General features: G+C 34.9%; 1 protein-coding gene across 1 annotated transcript; it reads left to right on the forward strand.

Annotated features, from left to right (window-relative positions):
• The first annotated feature begins 1,960 nt into the window (after positions 1-1,960).
• LOC114686438 (vomeronasal type-2 receptor 116-like) lies at positions 1,961-18,081 on the forward strand. The gene is made up of 6 exons (XM_028861115.1): positions 1,961-2,160; positions 10,378-10,657; positions 11,046-11,852; positions 13,041-13,268; positions 13,701-13,824; positions 17,162-18,081. The coding sequence occupies exons 1-6, from the start codon at positions 1,964-1,966 to the stop codon at positions 18,079-18,081; spliced, it is 2,556 nt and encodes an 851-aa protein (XP_028716948.1). The 5' UTR covers positions 1,961-1,963.
• The last annotated feature ends 3,702 nt before the right edge of the window (positions 18,082-21,783 follow it).

Below are 21,783 nucleotides of genomic sequence, written 5' to 3' on the forward strand. Positions count from 1 at the left end.
TTATCCATCCCTGTCTATTCAATATAACTTTCCAAATGAGATCTAACTATTCCCTCTAGTTCCTTATCCTATACATGCTCTCTGTAGTTCCATCAGCTGTAGCTTGGTTATCAATGACTTCACAGCTAATATACACATATAAACAAATATATGCCACATTTATCTTTCTGGATCTAAATTACCTCACTTGGGATGATTTTTTTCTCACTCTGTCCATTTGCCTGCCAATTTCATAATATCACTATTTTATCAGCTGAGTAATACTCCATTGTACAAATGTACCATATTTTCGTTGTCCATTCTTCTGCTGAGGAGATTCTATGTTATTTTTTTTAATTCTCACTAGTATAAATGGAGTAACAAGAAAAATAAAAGAACAAGTGTCTCAGTGGTAGGATGAAACATCCTTTGGATATATGTTCAAGCATGGTTTAGCTAGATCTTGAGGTAGACTGATTGTCATCTTCCAGACAAGCTGCCACACTGACTTTCACAGTGGCTCTATGATTTTGCATGGCTACCAGCAATGTACAAGTCTTTTTCTTATTTAACATTCCTACCAGCTCTGCTTTCACTTGTGTTGTGGATCTTTGCTATTTGGACAGGTGTAAGATGAAGTGTAGCCTGGATTTGTATTTACATGTTTGCTAACGATGGTGAAACTCTCTTTAAGAGTTTCTCAGAAATTTGAGTTTCCTCTTTTGGGGTTTTCTGTTTATGCTTGTGGTCCATTTTTGAGTTATTTGTTTTATTGATATGCATTATCTTGAGATATTTATAAATTTTGGTTATTATTCTTCTATGTGATGTGTACTTGATGAAAGTTTTTCTCATTCTGTAGGCTACTATATTGTCTGAATGACATTGTACTTTGCCATGCAGAAGCTTCTCAGACAGAATGACAAAACATTATTCAATCAGGCACAAGACATACTTGAACATACTTATGCAACAGACAGTAAAGATACTGCTTCATGTCATGAACATTACTGGTCATATTTCCTGTATGTCTGTAATAGGTCTGTCTAGTTTAACACAAAATTGTTAGAAGGTCTTATTAATAAAAACAAACCCAGAGCCAGGTATTGGGGTGAATGCTGGAAGATCAGAAAATCAGAACAAGCCACAGCCACCTCACCTTGCCAATTCCTCAGCTGATCCTGTTTCCTCAGACTGGAGGCTTCTGAGTCCTCATCCAAATGGATCTCAGCTGAACTGCTACTCAAAAGCCCAAAAGCTTAACCAGCTCTAGCTCCTGGTCCTCACACCTTTTATATCTTTCTGCTTTCTGCCATCACTTCCTGGGATTAAAGGGTCTTGATACCATGCCTGGCTGTCCAGTGTGGCTTTGAACTCAGAGATCCAGACAGATCTCTACCCTGGAATGCTAGAATTAAAGTTGTGTGTGCCACCATTTTCTGGCTTCTATGTCTATCTAGTGGCTGTTCTGTCCTCTGACCCCAGATAAGTTAATTAAAGTGCACAATATTTTGGGAAACACAATATCACTGCAGTCTAGAAAGAACTGTTTTTGACACGAAACTCAAATTGAATGTCTGATGTGATCCAAGTCAACTACTACAAATGATAATCAGAGAATTGGTTTGGTGAACTTGGCTTGTTAGGCAATTTGCCCAAGAGGTATTGTGTCTAACGACATGTTCCTAATCATAAGGGATATGGAGGGGAAGAATAATCATAAATGAAATTGTTATCTCTTAATTGTCACCTGGACTTAGGAACTCAGATGCAGAGCCCAAGGCCAGAGAGTGCTTAAGAACCCCCCAGAGGCAAATAGCAAATTGAAAAGTAAAGTACGGAGAGAATACGTGCATTCCTTAGCAGTAACTATAATAGTTATAAGTGACAAATGGATGTGTTCAAACATGATTGATATATGGCTTTCTCTCTGACTCTTCATGCTGCACTTTGCTCAGGCTCTCTTCTCAGCTACATTACAAAGATGTTGTCTTTGATCTTCATCTTCCTGGTCCTGAAGCCTCCCTTACTTCTCTGCAGTTTGACTGACCCTGTGTGCTTTTTCAGAATGAAAGACAAGAAAAACCCAGAAGGAGATAAAGACATTGATTGTTTCTTTTCCATTTATACAGAGCATAGATACATGAAAAATGATTATTTCAGTGGGAATCTTGATAAGCAGTAAGTGCCTCTTCCACTTTAAAATTTTTGTTTGTCATGTAGATGATACATTCTAGGGCTTCTGAGAGGTAGACCATTATTCTGTGTGTCTTCTGTCTATTTTCCTCCTCTCTTTAGGACATAACCCAAATATATTTCATGTTTACTGAAGGTTATTGTCCTGTTTTTGATGGTTTAGGAGTTAGCTTGTTTGTGTTTTTCAAGCCACAGATTCCAGGCTGGAAGCTGAATGAATGATCCATGCTGTCAACTTTGCTTCTAGGGACAATCTTTAAATATGACAATTCCCAAATGCTGTCATGTGATGCCCCTCACAAACATAGTACTAAGCACTGCTTTTAGTTTATTTCATAGAGACTACAATAAGGTGGTCTTTCTTTAGTTTGCTAGTGTTTTTTTTTTTAAAGCATAGAATGCCCAATTCCTTCACTGAGGACTTTGGTCTATCTGTGCTAACTTTTAGTTAGATATATTAAAAAGGTACTGAGATTTTGCTCAAATAATATCTGTCATAAATTCACAACTGCTGTGTTCTATGACTCCTGCACCTGAATTCATGTGTGGAAACACAATGTCTGTTCATTATGAGAATTTCATGCCGCCCTTTCTTCTATATTCAGTTTCATATGCATAGCCATATTTTTTGTGACCCAATGAGTTTTATTGGGATTAATTAAGGAGTATGGATGAGGGGTTACTCTCAGGAGTTCTCAGAAATTACTCCCAGCATGAGTGGCAGATCACAAAAGCTGCAAACCCAGAGCACACAGCTCTTCTTACAGATAGCTCAACAGGTTGTAGAGTGTCCTTTTCAGGTAGCTCAGTTGGTCTAAGTCCCTTCCAGGAAGCTCAACTGGTCTCTACTTCTTCCAGGTGCTGGTCTCAGAGTCTTCTTCCCAGTTTGTCTCACCTGAAAGTGACCCTTGGTGGTCGTTATTGTTTACTCTTAGGGAAGGAGGGGCCTAGTGAATCTGGTCAGTTTCTGGGACTTCCGGGTGCTATTTTAAGCTGTTTCTTTTTCACTTTGAGGATCTTCCCTGAAGGATAGAAGGTTTCAATCTAGAGGATAACTATTACAAAACAGAGATGCAGAAAAAGTCCTATTCATCTTTGTAGTGCTCTTGCCTCTTATGCTCTTCAGCAAGTAATTACAACAAGCTCTCAGCAGGTTAAAGTCACTTCATGTTTGACTGTTTGCCACAGCATGAGATGTGACTTTTGAAAGATGGTTCTCTTCAGCATTCTCTAGGACAGCTGGTCACTAAGGGCCATATGTTGACAATATGCCCAGAAGCCAAGGAATTATGTCTCTCCTGTAAGAGAATCTTGGCAGAACGTCCCACTTCTAGCCACTTCACACTCTATTTAACAGGAAGAGGGATGGCTTTCTATTCCTTAAGTAGATAACTATACCAAGCTCAATAAAAGTTCTGCAGTTGCTAAAGTGAAGCAAAGTGGATTTATTGAGGCTTGAAAGCTTGATGTGAAAAACACAGCTTTTCAATCAACCAAAATTCAGAACAGAGTCCAGAAAAAGGCCCACCTGTATACAATTAACCACATAGCAACAAAAGGAACACCATAATTTAGTAGAGAATAGCTACTTTAGTCAATTATGCTAGATTAGTTGAATTTCCATAGTGTACTGATTATATTTTAATCTCTTAAAATAATAATAATAAAAGCACAGCCACATTTTTGTTAAGCAAACAATGTCAGGATTTTTCTCAAATTCTTATTAGAAACACATGTCACATCCATCTAGCATACTCCAGTAAGCAATTTGTTCTTTTGTTAGAATAGATGGTGCTCCTGCAATCAGTGGCTTCCTATTTCCCTTTTAAAGTGTTAGGAAAAAGGTGTTGCCTGCAGTAGTGCTAACAGTTGAGAGAGTAGTACTAAGGTTACAAATTCATCCAAGTTTTCCTAGGCCAAATGTCATTTATTGATTTCAAATATGTATGTCTCATTTTTGCTGCATATTCTTTCATCTATTACCTTTAATGCACATTTAAATATCTTTCTCCTCCTTCACTAACTATATAAAATGAGATTGTTTATTGTGAGGACGAGTGCACTACACAATCTTTGATTTATATTTGGTCACAATTTTACTTTATCAATGAAGTTACTGGTTGAGATTTCAGCTGAGGACATTGCTACAATGTCTCTTGGAGTTTGATAGGAAAAATGTCAAAAATTCTAAATGTTTAGTGAAGAACACATCTCAAAAAGTGGTATTGTATATGTGTGATAATAATCACAGTGAAGTTTTCAATTTCAGATAAAGGTTATAATCAATTTTAATACTATATCTTAGTATGAAAATCAAAACAGGAGAAAGTGTGTGCCTGTATAATAGAGACATCTCAGAAGAAATGAAAAACTACAGTAGAACTTAAGCAATATCTTAGTATTGATACTGATCTGTTTATCAAAAACATCCTTAGGTTGGAAGGAGAATGTGGAGTGAAGGGTAAGTGATTATATAATAGTTATGAAAGCAATATTCATGGTAACATGGGACATGGAGAAGATGACCTAGACATCCAAATAATTAGATACAAATGAGGAAGAAAGAAGGGGGGATTTAAATAAAAAATTTTCAGCAATATCTATGTCATGCCTCCCACAAGCCCATGATTATCCCCACATTGCAGGCAAGTTGTGTCCTGAACGTCAAGAAGATGATGTTTTTATTTCATCTCATTCACTTTCAAAATTCATCAGCTAATGAATGAATATGCCTCAGTGATGGGATCTTATATTTTAAGATGATGAGAAATTTCATGTCTAAACTTCTGATAGTTGAAATTGCAGCATCTTTCTACATCTATGCTTACATATTTACATGATACAAGATGAGAGAGGTCCAGAGAAATGTTTTAATTTCTCCAACTTATGAGTAAGAAAGAAAATGGCAAAGCAAATGTTTTCTTTCTAGACTCCTTTGCATTTTTACCAATACAAATAATTGATTAGCATAGAAAATGACACATGGAGGCATAAATGCCTCACTTGTAAAATATGGTCCTGACCTTTTTATTAAATCCTACATTTACATGTATGTTCACTGTAAAGTAGGATTGTTGTATTTAAATTTCTTAATTTCTATTCCATAGAAAGCATGTTTCCATATTGGTGTACATTTCTCTTCGTGTATTATGACAACAGTGCAGTGTATGTTTTATGGCTATTCAATATTATTTTCTGAGCAATATTTGGATGATTCTACAATGATTAGAAACATAATATCACAGTTAACAAAGCAAATGAATTTATAGAGGAAAAATATTGGATGATTAATGCACCTACAAGATGTTTTATATAATTAAATAGTGATATAATATCAGATCATTGTGAATAAAATATAACTATATGAAATATGGCCATGACGAATGATATTTAGCAAAACTAAATACATATTCACCACCTCAAAAGAGACTCCTGTGTGAAAATATTGGTATTCTGAAAAAACATTCTCTCTATGTACCCAGTAGTAAAAGCTTTAAGGTGATCATTTAGTTATTTGTGAATAGCAAGGTTAAGGCAACAGGAACATGAATTTTAGGGAAAATAAAATATATTTTGTCAGACTATTTCTACTATTGTTCTATGTCATAATGAAGAAATGATACAATTGTCCTGTCATTTGTTTTCATAGGCTTTATAGAACATCAGGAATTTATTCATGTTAACTTGGAAGATTTAATATAAACTTAATGTATATGTATTCATTTTAACCTAAAAACAAAAAGTATGTTCCATTTATTCGGTATATGCTCTTGATTTTCATAGCTATCATCAGCTGTAATTTGTCAGGAGGATTGTTTGTTTATGCTGTGTCTGATCATTTTACAACCCTGCTGAGTTGAATGAACACTTAGGTGTTTCATTTAACAAACAGAATTTCAAATAATCCAATTCCTCTGTTGACTTACATAATTAGAATTTCTCTGTGACTGAGCAAAGGATCCTCTTCATGGCATCCATTATTCTCTGTAAGTTGGAATTTGATTCATAGAAAAAAGAAAAGTAAGCTTATTATATGTATTTACTCTCTACATTTCCAACATTTTTGTAGATTAAATGTGAGGGATACACAAATGCTTGTACTGCATATTATTGATCTTCACATCAGCACTGTATGTATATAATGCAATAAACAGGAAATTAAGTTATTTGTTTGTATAATCTCTACTGGAATTTAGTTCCCAATTCTGCCTATAATTTTCTTTTGTTTATCCGAACAATGAGGTAAATATTTTTAGTAATACATATTTCTCATATGGATGTATAGAGATGAGAGGGAACAAAAGCAACCAATCAATCTCCATTCAGATTGAGTCAAATCTCCAAACTGTGAGCCTACCTGAACAATGCAGGAAGGATTCACTTATTTTCTGACATAACTACCCCAACTGTGTTATCTATATAAAATTTTGTAATTCATTTGAGGATTTTACGGAATGCATTATGATCATATTCATGCCCTTCCAATAACTTCTCTAGATTCATGCCTCTTTTCCAACCATCCTGCTTGTTTCTTTTTTTTGTTCTGTATCAAGTCCAATTTGTATTACTCATATGCTCTTGGATATATGTCCTTCTACTGGCCAATGGTTAACAACCAAGGTGTTATAATCATAAAAAGCAGTAAAAACTGGCTCTCCATCTTTCAGTAGCTATCAATTGCCAATATTGGTCTAGTTTCTAGTTATCTTCTCGGTGGAGAAAAATTTGGAGTATATTTCTTTCTCGTTTCTAAATATAGTGATTTTATATAGAATGATAAGAGTCTTGTGACTAAGTAAAGCCTTCTAGTTTGAGATTTCCCAATGTCACTTCATTTTTGTAGATGGATGTGGAAGTTATTGTGCTGAATTTCAGAGATAAACCTCATCTGATAAACTCCAGGTTTTCCACAGATTAAAAACAATAACCATGACTGATAAGTAGAGGCTTCCTAAGGACATGAGAAAATGTAGCATCATTGACAATGGCACAAAGTAACAGTGGGTAATTTTTTAACTATAAAACAGTAAAATATTGAAGATTTTATATAGAAAACTTTCAATATAAATTGATTGACTGATATAATTTCCATGCAAATAAAAGATATGACTCCAAAAAGGAAAAAACACAAATCTAAAATGGCTAATTTGTTTGAAGTTTATTTTTGTTTCTGTTAAGACATGTTTTATGGTCTACTCCTTTAAAAGAATAAATGCAACATAGACAAATGTGTGCATCCATCACCACAGTCAAGATCAAAATATTTAGAACATTTCACTAGAAATCATGATAATGTACCCTTTAGCTCTCATCTTTTTACCCCTTCATTCCTGCCTATTTCTAAATCTATGTTCTATCCCATAGAGTTCCATTTGGGCTTTTCATATGAATGAGATAATCTGCTCTTTGCACATTTATGCTTTTTTTTTTACTTAACATAATGTTTTTCCATGTCCATATACATAACAGCACAGAACAAACATATATCCCTTGCATATTTTACTAAAAATGCATTTTATATATGTTGTATACTAATTATGGTTTTCACTCCCCAACTCCTGAAAAATCCTCTGCATCTTCCCTATCTGAACATGAAACCTTTTTTTTCTCTTTTTAGAAATAAAAGACTCATTTAAATAACAGTTAAAAATAAAATAAAATAAACACAAATAAATAAAAGTAGGACAACATTATTAGATAAACAGAAGAAATAAAAAGAATGAGATACACATATAGATAAGGAGACACACACATTCTTACACACAGGAATTCCATAAAAACCCAAAACTGGAAGCCATAACATAAATGTAATGGATGTGTAGCTCAAAATAATTTTTAAAGTCCTGAAAAAAATATTATGATACAACAAACCTCCAAAGATGCCATTGATTTTATTTTGTAATGGCCATCTACTGCTGGGACTTGGACCTGCCCTAAAGGTGGTTTGTAGCCCCAGTGAGACTCTATTGGAAAGAACTAAATTTTTACTTGTAAGTAGATATTGTTAGGAGATATCTCCTGAATTTAGGGTAAGAGCATTTGTCCACTTCTCCTCTAAGCAAATAGACTCCATCTGGCCCAGAGCCATGCAGCTCCTGTGCATGTTGCCACAGCCTCTGAGAGTTCTTATGTGCGTCTGTCCTGAGCATAGAAGGCCTTCTTTCCTTTGTGTTCTCTGTCTACTCTGATTCTTACAATCTTTCCACCTCCATTGCCATAAGGTTCCTTAAACCCTGTGGGGGTGGGGTGGATTTGATGGAGACACCACATTTACACATGGTGCAAGGACTCTCAGTCTCTGCACATTGACCAGCTGTATGCCTTGGTATTTATCTACATATACTGGAGGAAGGTACAATTTTGATGATGTGTAAGCAAGGAAAACTTCTATGACTATAGCAGAATGATGTCAGGAGTCATTTTATGGCTTTGTTCCTATGTCAGAGTAGTCGTCTTTCATTCTACCCTAGGTCCCTGACCTATCTATTGTCAGGTTCTTGGCAAGCAGTTCAGTGTCATACATGTATTTAGTCTCTTGGAATGGACCTAAACCAAATCATTTTCTCTTTGATTATTCCCACCAGCTTCGCGCCACTGTTTCATTAGCACATCTTGCAGGCAGTCACCATTGTAAATGTTTAGGTTTGTGTTTACCTTGCCTGGTTTTCAGAGAACTTTGAGTACTATGGGCAGTAGTTAGTAGGCATAAATGCTCTAGGTAGGAACCAGCTTGATTTCTTCATCAGCTGTGTAGGTCATCTGCAGACACAGGGCCTTATCCTCAGTTTATAGAGAGGAGCCTATAACCTTTGTAACAGCCTGTGCTTTTGGAGAGTCCCTATGTTGTCCCTTTGGCTATCTATTTAATAAAATATAACCGATTCCTAGTATTGGAAGTTTCCTTTGGTGACAAAACCTGTCTGTATGGTTATGGTGTGGTCTTAACTGTTATTTGTCAATTTAATTTAGATTGCCTTAATATATATATATATATATATATATATATACATATATATATATATATATATATATATATATATATTAAGAAGTTTATACTATTTTAGATTTCCATATAATATACATGGATCTCCTTACTAGGATGTAGAGTACAATATATGTGTCCCATAATTTTCTTATGCTCATGTTTGAAACGGATTTTTTGGCTTTAGAAAATTATGGGAAACATAAATGGTTCAGTCAACTCCATTCCAGTTTCACAGCCACAAGTTATGTCTAGTTACTTGAATATGTATTTAGTCACAAAGCAATAAAAACATATGGATGAGTCAATACCTAAAACACTCATAAACAACAACCTGAAATGAGCAGTTATTGTTAAATAAGATCAATCTGTATAAAAACTATATCAAAACAGTTACATACAATTGAAATACCTTAAATGAAAGAGAGTAAATATATAAATCAGGATCAATTAGGACAAATATAATGCAACTTGAACCCAGGGCCAGGTCTGTAATACCAAGCTGAGCATATAAGTTGAAAGTCATCTATATATTTAAATAGAAGGGAGCTCATTCCTAACTAGAATCAGGTATAGTTATATCCAATCATATAACACTCAATATTGCACATCCTCAAATACAAAATGAAGATAGGAAAGTATGTGAAGGGGGAAGGAGAGTATAAGAATTATTATGCTCTTTGCATTACCTATGAGTCCCTCTTTTTTTCAGAGCTCTTGACACAAACATATTTGGCTACCTTGTCTTCATACCTTTAAAAATACCATAACATTATCCAGGACTCCTCTGTATAGAAGTATAAAATTCTAGGTTGCAGATAATATCTATTTATTTTCCACATGTTAAATGTTAGAAATATACACTGAAGGCATGGGCAGATTTAATGTTAACAGTACAATCTTTTCTAGTAATTAAATGGCATGCATGCATTTCAAAATGTTTACAGAAAACAGGATGGAAATATAGAAAACTTGAAAAAACAGATTCGATCGCATTGGTATAAAATCCACACTCCCCCCCCCAAAAAAAAAATCTTGAATATTCCTAATATTCTCCCACTGTTCTCACATCATCATACAACAAAGTAATAGGATTTTTGTCACCATAGCAATGGTTCAAAAATGTAAACAAGAATTCAGTGCTATCCTCACATTGTGTGTGATTTAAAATTGTCATGATTGGAACCTTTTCTCTCATGAATAGTGTGCTCTGTTTTCAGGTTGACACCGAAGAATGTCCACTTGATTTTCTCTCTTTATTTTGCCATGGAAGAAATCAATAGGAATCCTCATATTTTACCAAACATTTCTCTGCTAGTTAACATCAAATGTAACCTGATAGCTGATCAGAAGAGATCTGGTTTATCTGCAAAAAGAAGTGAAAACTTTCCTAACTACTACTGCAGAAATCAGAGAAAATATTTAATTGTACTTACAGGACCCATGTGGGTACTTCCTGCAACCCTTGGGCCATTCCTGTACATGTCCAGAACTCCACAGGTAAGTTGGGGTGGGTTACTTTTAATGAAACACTGTCCCATTCAAGTTGACTTTCTGAATATCAAAAAGGTTAAAACTCAGAGAGACTGGATTTATATATGTTCTGTTCCATCAAGTATAAAAGCTCAGATACTTTCTGCAGAAAACATAACAACTTTGTCACAAATACACATGAAGGTCAGCAGAAATAGAAAAAAAAATGTTACCATAAAACTTAGTTTATCTGTAGTTTTTTGATAACCAAGGGAAACTATATATGATTTTAAAAATGAGGTGAAGTATTCAAAATTTCTGAAACCCCCAGTATTTGCTTACTACATTTAGATCTTAGACCAATCATTAGTCCTTCTATCTTACTCATACGGTGCCTATGTTCTATGTCCTTCAGCTCTACTATGGTCATTTTCAACCTCTCCTGAATGTCCATGAACAGTTTCCTTATCTCTACCAGATGTCTCCCAAGGACACATCTCTGCCACTAGCCATGGTATCCCTACTGGTTTATTTCAGATGGAACTGGGTGGGAGTGATCATTTCAGATGAAGACCGTGGAATTCAATTTCTTTCTGAATTGAGAGAGGAGATGCAAAGGAACATTGTCTGTTTAGCATTTGTGAGTATTATCACAAATGACAATTTTTCATACTTTAAAATGTTTAAACAGTATTATAACCAGATTATGATGTCATCAGCAAAAGTTGTGATTGTTTATGGAGATAAAGACTCTAATTTACAATGGAACTTTATACTATGGAAATCTGGAGAAATTAGGAGAATCTGGGTCAGTATGTCACAATTTGATAGGATCACAATTAAAGGAGATTTCTTGCTTAACTCCTTCCATGGTACACTCATGTTTTCACATCAGATTTCTGAGATGTCTGGTTTTAAACAATTTATGCAGACAGTGCACCCTTCAAATTACAGTAATGAAATTTCATTTGTTAGACTATGGTGGATTTATTTTAATTGTTCTTTGTCATCATCTAATTGCAAGAAACTGAACAATTGTTCTACCACAACTTTATTGAAGTGGATATTTAGCCACAAGTTTGGAATATCCATGAGTGATTCAAGTTATAACTTATATAATGCTGTGTATGCTGTGGCCCACTCACTCCATAAGATGCTTCTGCAACAAGTAGATATATGGTCAGAGAATCCTGGGAAAGGGCTGGAATTTGACGCCTGGCAGGTAATGAGTCATTCGTTGAATAGCCTGTATGTCATAGAGATGACATTCTTAAAGGTAACCAAGGATTTTAAATGCATGCAAACTACAAACCTTTCTCTAGATGCATTATTTCTGGACTCTTTCACTGCATGTGATGAAGATCATGTTAGTGTCATAAATTATGATACAGCTGATAGTGGCACACAAGTTTGTATTTTACATTCTAAGTGAAGAAATTTTGTTGAGAAAATTTCAAGCACATACATGAGGATTATGCCTTTAACATTTGGAAGAAAAACATTTTTCATGAAATTCTCAAATTATAACAAGAAAATGACTTTTTTATATGATCAAAATTTTGCTCATCATCATAATAAATAGGTTCCAGATAACACTTATGGTGATATTTTTTTGTGCACCTCAATAAAACTTATCTGGGTATCACAGAACAGAACCAGCCATGAAATTAGACATAGAGGTCAGGCATGGTGGCACACACCTTTAATCCTATCACTCAGTCAAGGCATCCATCTGTATCTCTGTGAGTTCAAGACCACAGTGGGAATAGAGCCAGGCATGGTGGCACACACCTTTAATCCCAGTGCTTAAGATCTCATGTCTTTGCTTGGGGAGGACACATGTCTTTAATTCCAGGAAGTAATATGGCAGGACACAGAAAGGTATATAAGGTATGAGGAAAAAGGAACTCATACTCTTGAGGCTGAGGATTTCAGTCAGAGGATTCATGGAGTTGGTAAGTTAGTAGCTGGTGGCTGTGGCTTATTTTGTTTCTCTGATCTTTCAGCATCCACCCCAATGTCTGGCTCCAGGTTTTTATTAATAGGACCGTCTAGCAATTCATGTTACAAATACTGGTAATACAGCCACTTTTTGAACTATTAAGGAACCCAGTTTCCCAGGTTATGTTCAAATAACTATGTTGGCAAGATGAAATAGAGAGTGTGTCTCTATTATATAAGCATAGAATTTAGGTGGGATGGTTTAACATATCAATTCCAGTGAAAATATTTTAACTTTAAAATGTAGTGAAACTTTAGGTCTATATGTAATTTCTTTTATTTATTACTGAGTACTTCTAATGAAGTTAATTTTAGGAGAGGCAAATGAAAATTACCAGCATTGTATAATTTATATCTTCTGTCCTACTGTGAAGCCATAGTTGAAACTAAAATGACAAATGTGTTTTAGATGTTCTCTCTTCTGAAGAACATACAATTTGTAAATCCTGCTGGAGACCTAGTGAACATGAACCAGAAGACAAAACAGGATACAGAGTATGACATTTTCTATATCACAGATTTTAACCAACACTTTGGACTTAAAGTGAAAATAGGAGAGTTTTCTGGACATTCTCCAAAAGATCAAAAATTGTGCATATCAGATGAAAAGATAGAGTGGGCTACTGATTTTAGACAGGTAATTTGGTCTTAACTCAAATGATTTACATGTAGCACAAATACTCTAAAACAGCATGCTTCATCATTGGGATAATAGGTTTTGACATTTACTCATTTATACTCATTTCCACTCTTCTATACTCTCTCTCTCTCTCTCTTTGTCTCTCTGTCTGTCTCTCCTTCTCTGTGTCTCTCTGTATTTCATTATATATATATATATATATATATATATATATATATATATATATAACATATATACACACATATATATGTATATATATAGTCACCATACATTAATAATATTTATCTTTAAGGCAATGAAATTTTAATTTATAATATGCTGTATAGGTTTAATGGGAGGATTTTCACTGGGCCATGTTGTGAATCGCTGCAGCTTTTGCAACTTACAATAAAAACTCTTTGTGTCTAAAATGTATCTGATTTTCCTCAGACTCCACCCTCTATATGCAGTAGACCCTGCAGTCCTGGACACAGAAAATCCCCTCAGGAGGGAAAAGCCATCTGCTGTTTTGAATGTAACCCCTGTCCAGAAAATGAAATTTCCAATATGACAAGTAAGAATATGATTTACAAAAATAATCAACAGATAGTTTATTTTCTCCCATATTTATGTAGTTTTCAAAGAGTCCTTCGGGAGAAAGGAGAAGTTGAATCTCACTATGAAGTTGAAAGCATCAGTGAAACTGCTATTTGGAATAATATACTCTCTATCTTTTAAAGTACAGTTTTGTGTCACTGTTCTAGGACCCATGAACATAGTATTTACTCTGGGACATTACTTTAGAGCACTAATGATTACTCTTGAATCTCATCTTCATTCCATTATTCAGCACTTTGTAATAAGTTTTATCTACTTTTCAGTTAATTTAAGTTACATACTGTATATACTTATGTTTCCAGTACTCCCCCCATGGGTTTCTAATAAGGAGTGAATGCTCAGTGATGTTGTATCATGTTAAAGAAACACTCCTTTTTGTACTATTTACTATTATAGATCAATTCAATCATTGGTAGTTTGTATTTGCAGTCCTACTCTGTTTCACAGGAGAGTTTGGATGCTATGATATTGAACTTGAAATAAAGATTTTATTATAGTGTTCAGAACATGTAAAGCAAAGAGACTTTTTAAGTAAATACATGGTGAAATCAAACTTGAGGTACAGAAATTTGAAAACTTTGTTTTTGGTAGTCTATCAGATAACAGAAGGTTGGAATTAATAACTGTAGTAGCTATAAGAAATAGCTAAACAATTAACTGACAATTTCATTTAGAGCCAGATGAGCATGTAAATGATACCCTATAAGAACTGAACATGAGGATTTTGAAGAAGTAGTACAGATGTTTTATAAATTACTCTAAAATAATAAACATATTTGACTATAAAACCCAATGAATAATGCAAGAAAGTAAGCTACTTGACTATAAAAATGAATAGAAAGAAAATAAAAATTGTATGATTAAAATGTCATTCTCACATATATATCAAATTCAAATAAGTGTTCAAATGTACTGACTTTTTTGTTGGATGAACACAAAGTTACTGTGCTCAATTTTATTAAATTCCCTTTCTCTTACTTAGAAAACCAAGGGACAAGTTGAGGAAGGGGAAAGTATAGTAAGGGTGTACTGTATAAGAGTAGAACATATTTTCCATACAAATAAATAAATATAACATTTTTATAATTAAGTAAAAAGAGTATTAAAAAAAGTAATGTATTAGAATGCTTCCAATCAACTGTTTAGATGACATTGCTTAGCAATATCATAGAGAATCTAAAAACTGAAGCCAAATGTAAATTTTTTTTTTTTTGGTTTTTTGAGACAGGGTTTCTCTGTGTAGCTTTGCGCCTTTCCTGGGACTCACTTGGTAGCCCAGGCTGGCCTCGAACTCACAGAGATCCGCCTGGCTCTGCCTCCCGAGTGCTGGGATTAAAGGCATGCGCCACCACTGCCCGGCCAAATGTAAATTTTTGATGGATAGACTAAGTACTGGAATGGAAACATCATCTTTCATTTTTTTCTGTTGGATCAATGCAATTGAAAGAAAAATTAATATAATTTGGCATAAATTACAAAGATACAAATGCAAGCAAGGTCTCAATGTCATCCAGTACTAGCTTTCAAAATTATGTCCTTGAGATATAGAATATTATCTTGATGTTGATGTTTTCTTATTAAGTACTGTAAACTTGGGAGCATTGAAAGGTCAAATTCTATAGAAATTTGTAAAATTTGCAGAAAATATGCAAACTAAATATGATACTCTTGAAATGTAGAGAATTCGGTGTTAATTTGCTCATGTTATTTCTGCATTCCTTGACATTGCTGGCTTTTGTTTATGCTTCTTTGCTTTTTAAAATTTTTAATATAAAAATACAGTTATATCATTCTCCATTCCCTATCCTTCCTCAAAAACCTCCTATAAAGACCTTCTGACTCTCATTCAAATCCATGGCCTCTTTTCTCATTAATTGTTGTTGTTTGCATATGTTTTATTTATTATACTGTATATCAGTCTGTACATTATTACTTGTATGTTTTCAGGGCTGACCATTTTGTTTTCCAGAAACAATCAGTTGGCATGGTTTACTCTAGGAAACAATTTGTCCGCTCTCAATATCCCTTTGATGCCTGTAGTACTCTCTGTATGCTTGGGGCCTGATGGTCTTTCCCCCATCCACTTTGCCATGCCTATTGTTTTTATACTTGTTCAGTTTAATGTCAGCAATCATGTTGGTGAGATTTTGTGACTGTAGCTTGTGACATTTCTTGGAGACACTGACTCACATCAAGCTCCCTGATCCCCTAGCTCTTACAATCTTTCCATCACCGTCTTCTACATTTTTTTTTCTGAGCCTTAAGTGACAGGATATTATAATAGATGTATCCTTTGTACTTGGTTCCACACATCTACATTTTAACTGATTGTGATTTTTCTCTAGTAGTCTCTGCCTCAAAGATGTTTCCTTGATGAGGTGGGAAGACTTTACTAAGTGTGCAAGCACAAATATTTTAAACATCGTTATTATACTGTTATCATAATGTAGGTTCTTTCTGAGATATGGAGTGTAGCTGGAGAGTTTTCTCTCTTGGTCATGCCAAGCCCTGGCAATTCCTTAGCCCACTTATAAAATAAACATACAGATGCTTATATTATTTAAACTGCTTGGCCATTAGCTCAGGTCTATCATTGTCTAGCTCTTACTCTTATATTCAGCCCATTTCTATTAATCTATAGTTTGCAACGTGGCTCATGGCTTACTGGTACCTTCCATCTTCCTTGTCCTGGCGGCAGCTACAGGCAGTCTCCTCCTTCCCTTCCTGTTCCCTTAATTTTCCTCTCTGTTAGTTCCACCTATACTTCCTGTCTGCCTACTGGTCAATCAGTGTTTTATTTATTAACATATTTGCCATACAGAACATCCCACAGCAATGGAGTAGGTGGAATTTGATGTCCAAGGAGCCCCATTAGGTCATTTATATGTAGGAACTAATTTGTTGCTGATAGATAAATTATAAAATGCTATAAACTAGCTCATTATCAGTTCTTCTTTTGCTTAATTACAAAATCTATGAATAACAAATGTGTTTTATCATGAGTGATTCAATCCAAGGTAGGTTACTGGGGCTACCTAAACATTATTTAAAAATACATTATTGTTTATAAATGTACATACATAAGATTATTTTAGCAAAACTATTGCATTCAGATGAAAGACAATAAAAATTAAATTAAATTCTATGCATCAAACACATTTAATTTCTATATACCACAAGAGGTAAATAAAATTTAGCTATGACTTCCTAATGCATTAATGTGTCATGTATCATCATGTATCATGAATATTAGGGAAAAATTAAAACTGAAAGTAATTCCCTTCCTATATTAGACATGGATCATTGTTTGAAGTGTCCAGATGATCAGTACAGCAATGCAAAACAAACTCACTGCCTCAAAAAAGTTGTGACCTTTCTGGCTTATGAAGATCCCTTGGGAATGTGTCTGGTTGGCTTGGCTCTGTGTTTCTCTTCTCTTACAGCTGCTATTCTAGCTATTCTTTTCAAGTATCAAGATACTCCCATAGTCAAGGCCAACAACCAAGTTCTCAGCTATGTCCTCCTCATCTCCCTCATATTTTGTTTTCTCTGTCCTTTGCTCTATATTGGGCATCCACATATGGCCACCTGTATCTTGCAGCAGATAACGTTTGCAATTGTCTTCACTGTGGCAACATCTTCTGTCTTGGCTAAGACAATTACTGTGGTACTAGCATTCAAAATCACTGTTCCAGATAGAAGAATGAGATGGCTGCTGGCATCAGGTGCACCTAACTTCATCATTCCCATGTGTACTGTGATCCAACTGATTATCTGTGGAATCTGGATGGGAACTTCTCCTCCATTTGTTGATGAGGATGTACATGCTGAACATGACCATATTTTGATTGTCTGCAACAAAGGTTCAGTTATTGCCTTCTACTATGTCCTGGGATATTTGGGCTCACTTTCCCTGGCAAGCTTCACTGTAGCTTTCCTGGCCAGAAATCTGCCTGACACATTCAATGAAGCCAAGTTCCTGACATTCAGCATGCTGGTGGTCTGCAGTGTCTGGATCACCTTCCTTCCTGTCTACCAAAGCACCAGGGGCAAGGCTACAGTAGCTGTGGAGATTTTCTCTATCTTGGCCTCAAGTGCAGGGCTACTTTTTTGCATCTTTGCCCCAAAGTGCTACATTATTTTGTTCAAACCACAGATAAATTCTTTTCATAAGTTTAGGAACATACATTTGAAAGATGAAAATATCCATTAAATATAACTAACTTATTTCCTACAGCAAACATGCCTGCAATATCACAATATATTAGTAGTAACAATATATTATGCTAAAACAAGAAGTTTGCTCTTATGGAAAAATGGAGAAAATAAGCTGCATAATAAAGTTTGAACATAAAATCTGGACCTAAGTTCTATTGAATGAAATGTTGTGATAAACCATTTCTCCACATGAAATTCTGCTTTTTGTTATTATTTTTTACTGAATTGTGTGGTATCTGAGAAGTGGAATGGAGACTTTTACATTATTTCATTTGACTGCAGCCTTCCACTACAAATTCTATGCTATTATTACATTCCAAAAATATTGATATATGGAGAGCATATACAAACAAGTTTTAATAAGGAAACCCCTCATATTGATCAATGACTATAAAGAAAGCTACAAAAATGTAATTAAATTATTTTCTATGTGATGGTATAGACTTGAACATGGGATAATACAAATAATGATGCTAGGAGATATATGATGCTAAATTCTTTCTGATTTGATTTGAAGCCTAATCAATAGGAAGATATTCCATGCCTTAGTGTGTTGAATATCTCATAGCTGAGGATGGAAACTGGCCCATAGTATAACATTCCATTGTTACTTTGCTAAGTGATCATAGTATCAAATGCCTTTCTAAATATTTATATTTATATCTAAAGACACAGACTGCTCTCAAACTTAGTCATATAAGATTGTTTATGTAATAGAAAAAAGTCAAGGAAGAAATGCACAATAGTTTAAAGTTCTGAAAAGAACAGACTAAGTGCTCTGACTTAAATACGACATCTGACCAAATCCTCTCATTATTATGGCTTAGGGAACATCTTGGAACAGGTGGCAGAAGGATTTAAGAGACAACAGGTAAGGAGTTCTGGAAATGCCTTCTTTATAGCAAGATGTTTCTGTTGTATTTCTGGTACTTGACAAAATCTCCACAAGAACAAACAAGTGAAAATCCTGGCAAAGAATCAGTAGATCTTCTTTAGGAACCCACTCCAACACACTGGTGAGCTATAGGTAGTAGAGAGTGTCTATAGTATGAAAAGGTTTTTTTGAGACTGAACTTTCTGTTAGGATTCTAGTAAATGACCCTAAACTCATGCGCATGTTACCATCACAAACTAAGCATACTGGGTTATGAAAATTAAGAGCCAAAAAGGTGGGTGAAGGGTGTGTTGAGATGAGTGGAAAGTTGTATGGGGAAGAAAGTAGATAAGATTCTGTTATATTGATTAATGTGTGACATCCCCCAAAGAAACAAATTTAAATTGCTATCTATGAGAAAGTTCATCATTAATGTATGAATTGAAGCTGACTGTTTCCAATTTTAAATTTAAGGGGCCATGGGACTAAAATTAAACCATGTGCTAAAATGTTCTTGAGCTTTATAGGAATTCTTGTGGTCAGATATCCTAGGGCCTAGATGATCTAGTAAGTGAACTAAACAGAGAGTTCCTACTATTTGAATCTTAACAAAACCTGGACATAGCCATATAGAAAAGGTAAAAGAATGATGATTAAAACTTTAAAATTGGTGGTTTATGTTGCCATCTTTCCTAAAAAGCCTATAGTTCTTAGAACTACAGTGTAGCCTAGCATCACAAATATTTATAATCCTCTAGCTCTCAATCGTTCTGTAAGATTATTGTGACATTTTTTATGAACAAGATGTGGTTATGTCATAAAGTGGTCCATGTGTGCAGTGGCTAATAGCCAATAATTTACAAACTGCTTGCTAATCTTTCCTTAATTCATGATTTTAAGGCATTGGCACTTTTAGAAAAAGTGGTTTCTTTAAAAACATTGTGACAGGAATAACTATTAGGGAAATTCCAGATCTGGTGATATCTCTTTGAAGATAATGCTTGGAGGCATCATGTCAGTCAATACATGTCTATATTACAAGTCATAAGAAAGACCTATATGTCTCCTCTGGGACTTTACAGAGTAGAAAGCATCAATGTTAAGAATGTGAATGATATTTGAATTTGCGAAAACTTTTACATGGTCCTGAGTTTTGTTCTGTGAAAAAATTTTCATTGAGAGATACAGTAAGCGTGTCTACTCACTCCACATAGGTAACTCACAACATATCAAAGTATAGATACACCTAAGCCAATTTGGTGAACTAATGATTTTATTGGGGTGCTTACAGGATTTTGGGTGAAGGGTTACTTATAATAGCAGGAATGACTCATTAAATCTCACATCTTTATTGGTAACAGCTCACAAATCTGGGAACCTGGAGTACACTGCATAATGTGAAGAGACCTCAAAAGGTTGGATAATGAGTGTCATCTCCAGATGACTTTGGTCTAAACCTATTCCAGGCAGTTCCTCTGATTTATGCTTCATCTATGGAGCTGGTCTTATCTCAAAATCTTCTTTAAAGTTTTGATCGTCTGAGAGAATTCTTTGCAGCTAGATTTAATTTTATCTGAAAAGGACTCTCATTTTTCATTGCTTACCATTACAGGGAGGGATCTAGTGAACCTTGAAAGTATCAAGGATTCCCTGAGGCTATTTTGAGTTGTTTATCTTCCTGTTTAGGATTAAAATGTGTTAGAAATTTTAATCCCGCAGGAAACTGGTGAACAACACTCTACCCGCTCTTATGCCTCTTATATTCTTTCTCTACTCTCTTTTGCAGTTATCCATGAGCTTTGCAATCAGTGACTAGAGATGCCCACAAAATTAATAGGCCACCATGTCCCAATAATAGGCGACTATTCTTTGTAGCTTCATCAGTAGTTATGAGTTGAGGCTGACAAAAACAGTGATCTATGGGTAAAAGCATACCTGTTCAGAAGACAGTTTGACAGTCACATAAAATTATAGAGGTTGCTTCCTCAGCCACAGATTTTTTCTCTGACTTACCCTACCAGTCTTGGATTCTCTCTCTTGTATAGTATGCAGTAAATCTAACTGGAAGACTGTTATTCTTACCCTTGATAACTGAGCCACTACTGCACAGCAAACAATATTGCCTGGCATATTGTTTGCTAAGCATGCAGGGTCCATATATAAGCAGGAATGTTGGTCACAATTCTCCATGGCAGCTTCACATCGCTCCTTTGACATTCCATATGGCAGCTAGCATGGTGGCAGTTTCCAGGCTATTCCCAGCTTAATTTCTCTGTGTCCTACAGTGAAGGATATATATTCAGTTTCTTTAGCCATAGGGCCATACCATCCAGTCCTGGTATAAAATCAAGAGAATAAGAAATGGATTTTATGATGTGTGAGCCTCAGGGGCTTTTCTGACCGGAAACACATAGGAACATACTTACTACTAGCACCAAAGTTTTTATTTGATAACTTTATGGCCTCTTGCATTGTCCTCTTACAAATATATAGCATATCTTTGGTTTTTGTTTTGTTTTGTTTTTATTACCCCAAAACCTGTAGGGTGGTAAAACAGTTCAAAGTATCATTGCAACTGGTTGTCTCACCAAGAACTTTCGAAATCTGCAAAGTACTTCTTGCTCAGAATTTTATCATCTATATAATAAATTATTATCCAGAGGATATACAGAACCAAAGAACACTCCAAAACATGATTGTGGTTACAAAGATAGCCTTGGTGAAGCACTCTGAAAGTCTATTGTCATCTGTTTCAGTAAGTGCCAGGTGATTCTAGATGTTCACAATTAAGAAGATACTAGCAGTAAACATAAGCATGGTCTA

This window comes from Peromyscus leucopus, chromosome 1 (assembly GCF_004664715.2).
Source record: "Peromyscus leucopus breed LL Stock chromosome 1, UCI_PerLeu_2.1, whole genome shotgun sequence".
NCBI lineage: Eukaryota > Metazoa > Chordata > Mammalia > Rodentia > Cricetidae > Peromyscus > Peromyscus leucopus.

Excerpts from the sequence above, each read along its gene's own strand:
- LOC114686438 (XM_028861115.1), top strand. The coding sequence starts at position 1,964 with ATGTTGTCTTTGATCTTCATCTTCCTGGTCCTGAAGCCTCCCTTACTT. Across the intron at positions 10,658-11,045 it reads ACATGTCCAGAACTCCACAG|CTCTACTATGGTCATTTTCA; the intron begins GTAAGTTGGGGT and ends TATGTCCTTCAG. Across the intron at positions 11,853-13,040 it reads TGGAATTTGACGCCTGGCAG|ATGTTCTCTCTTCTGAAGAA; the intron begins GTAATGAGTCAT and ends AATGTGTTTTAG.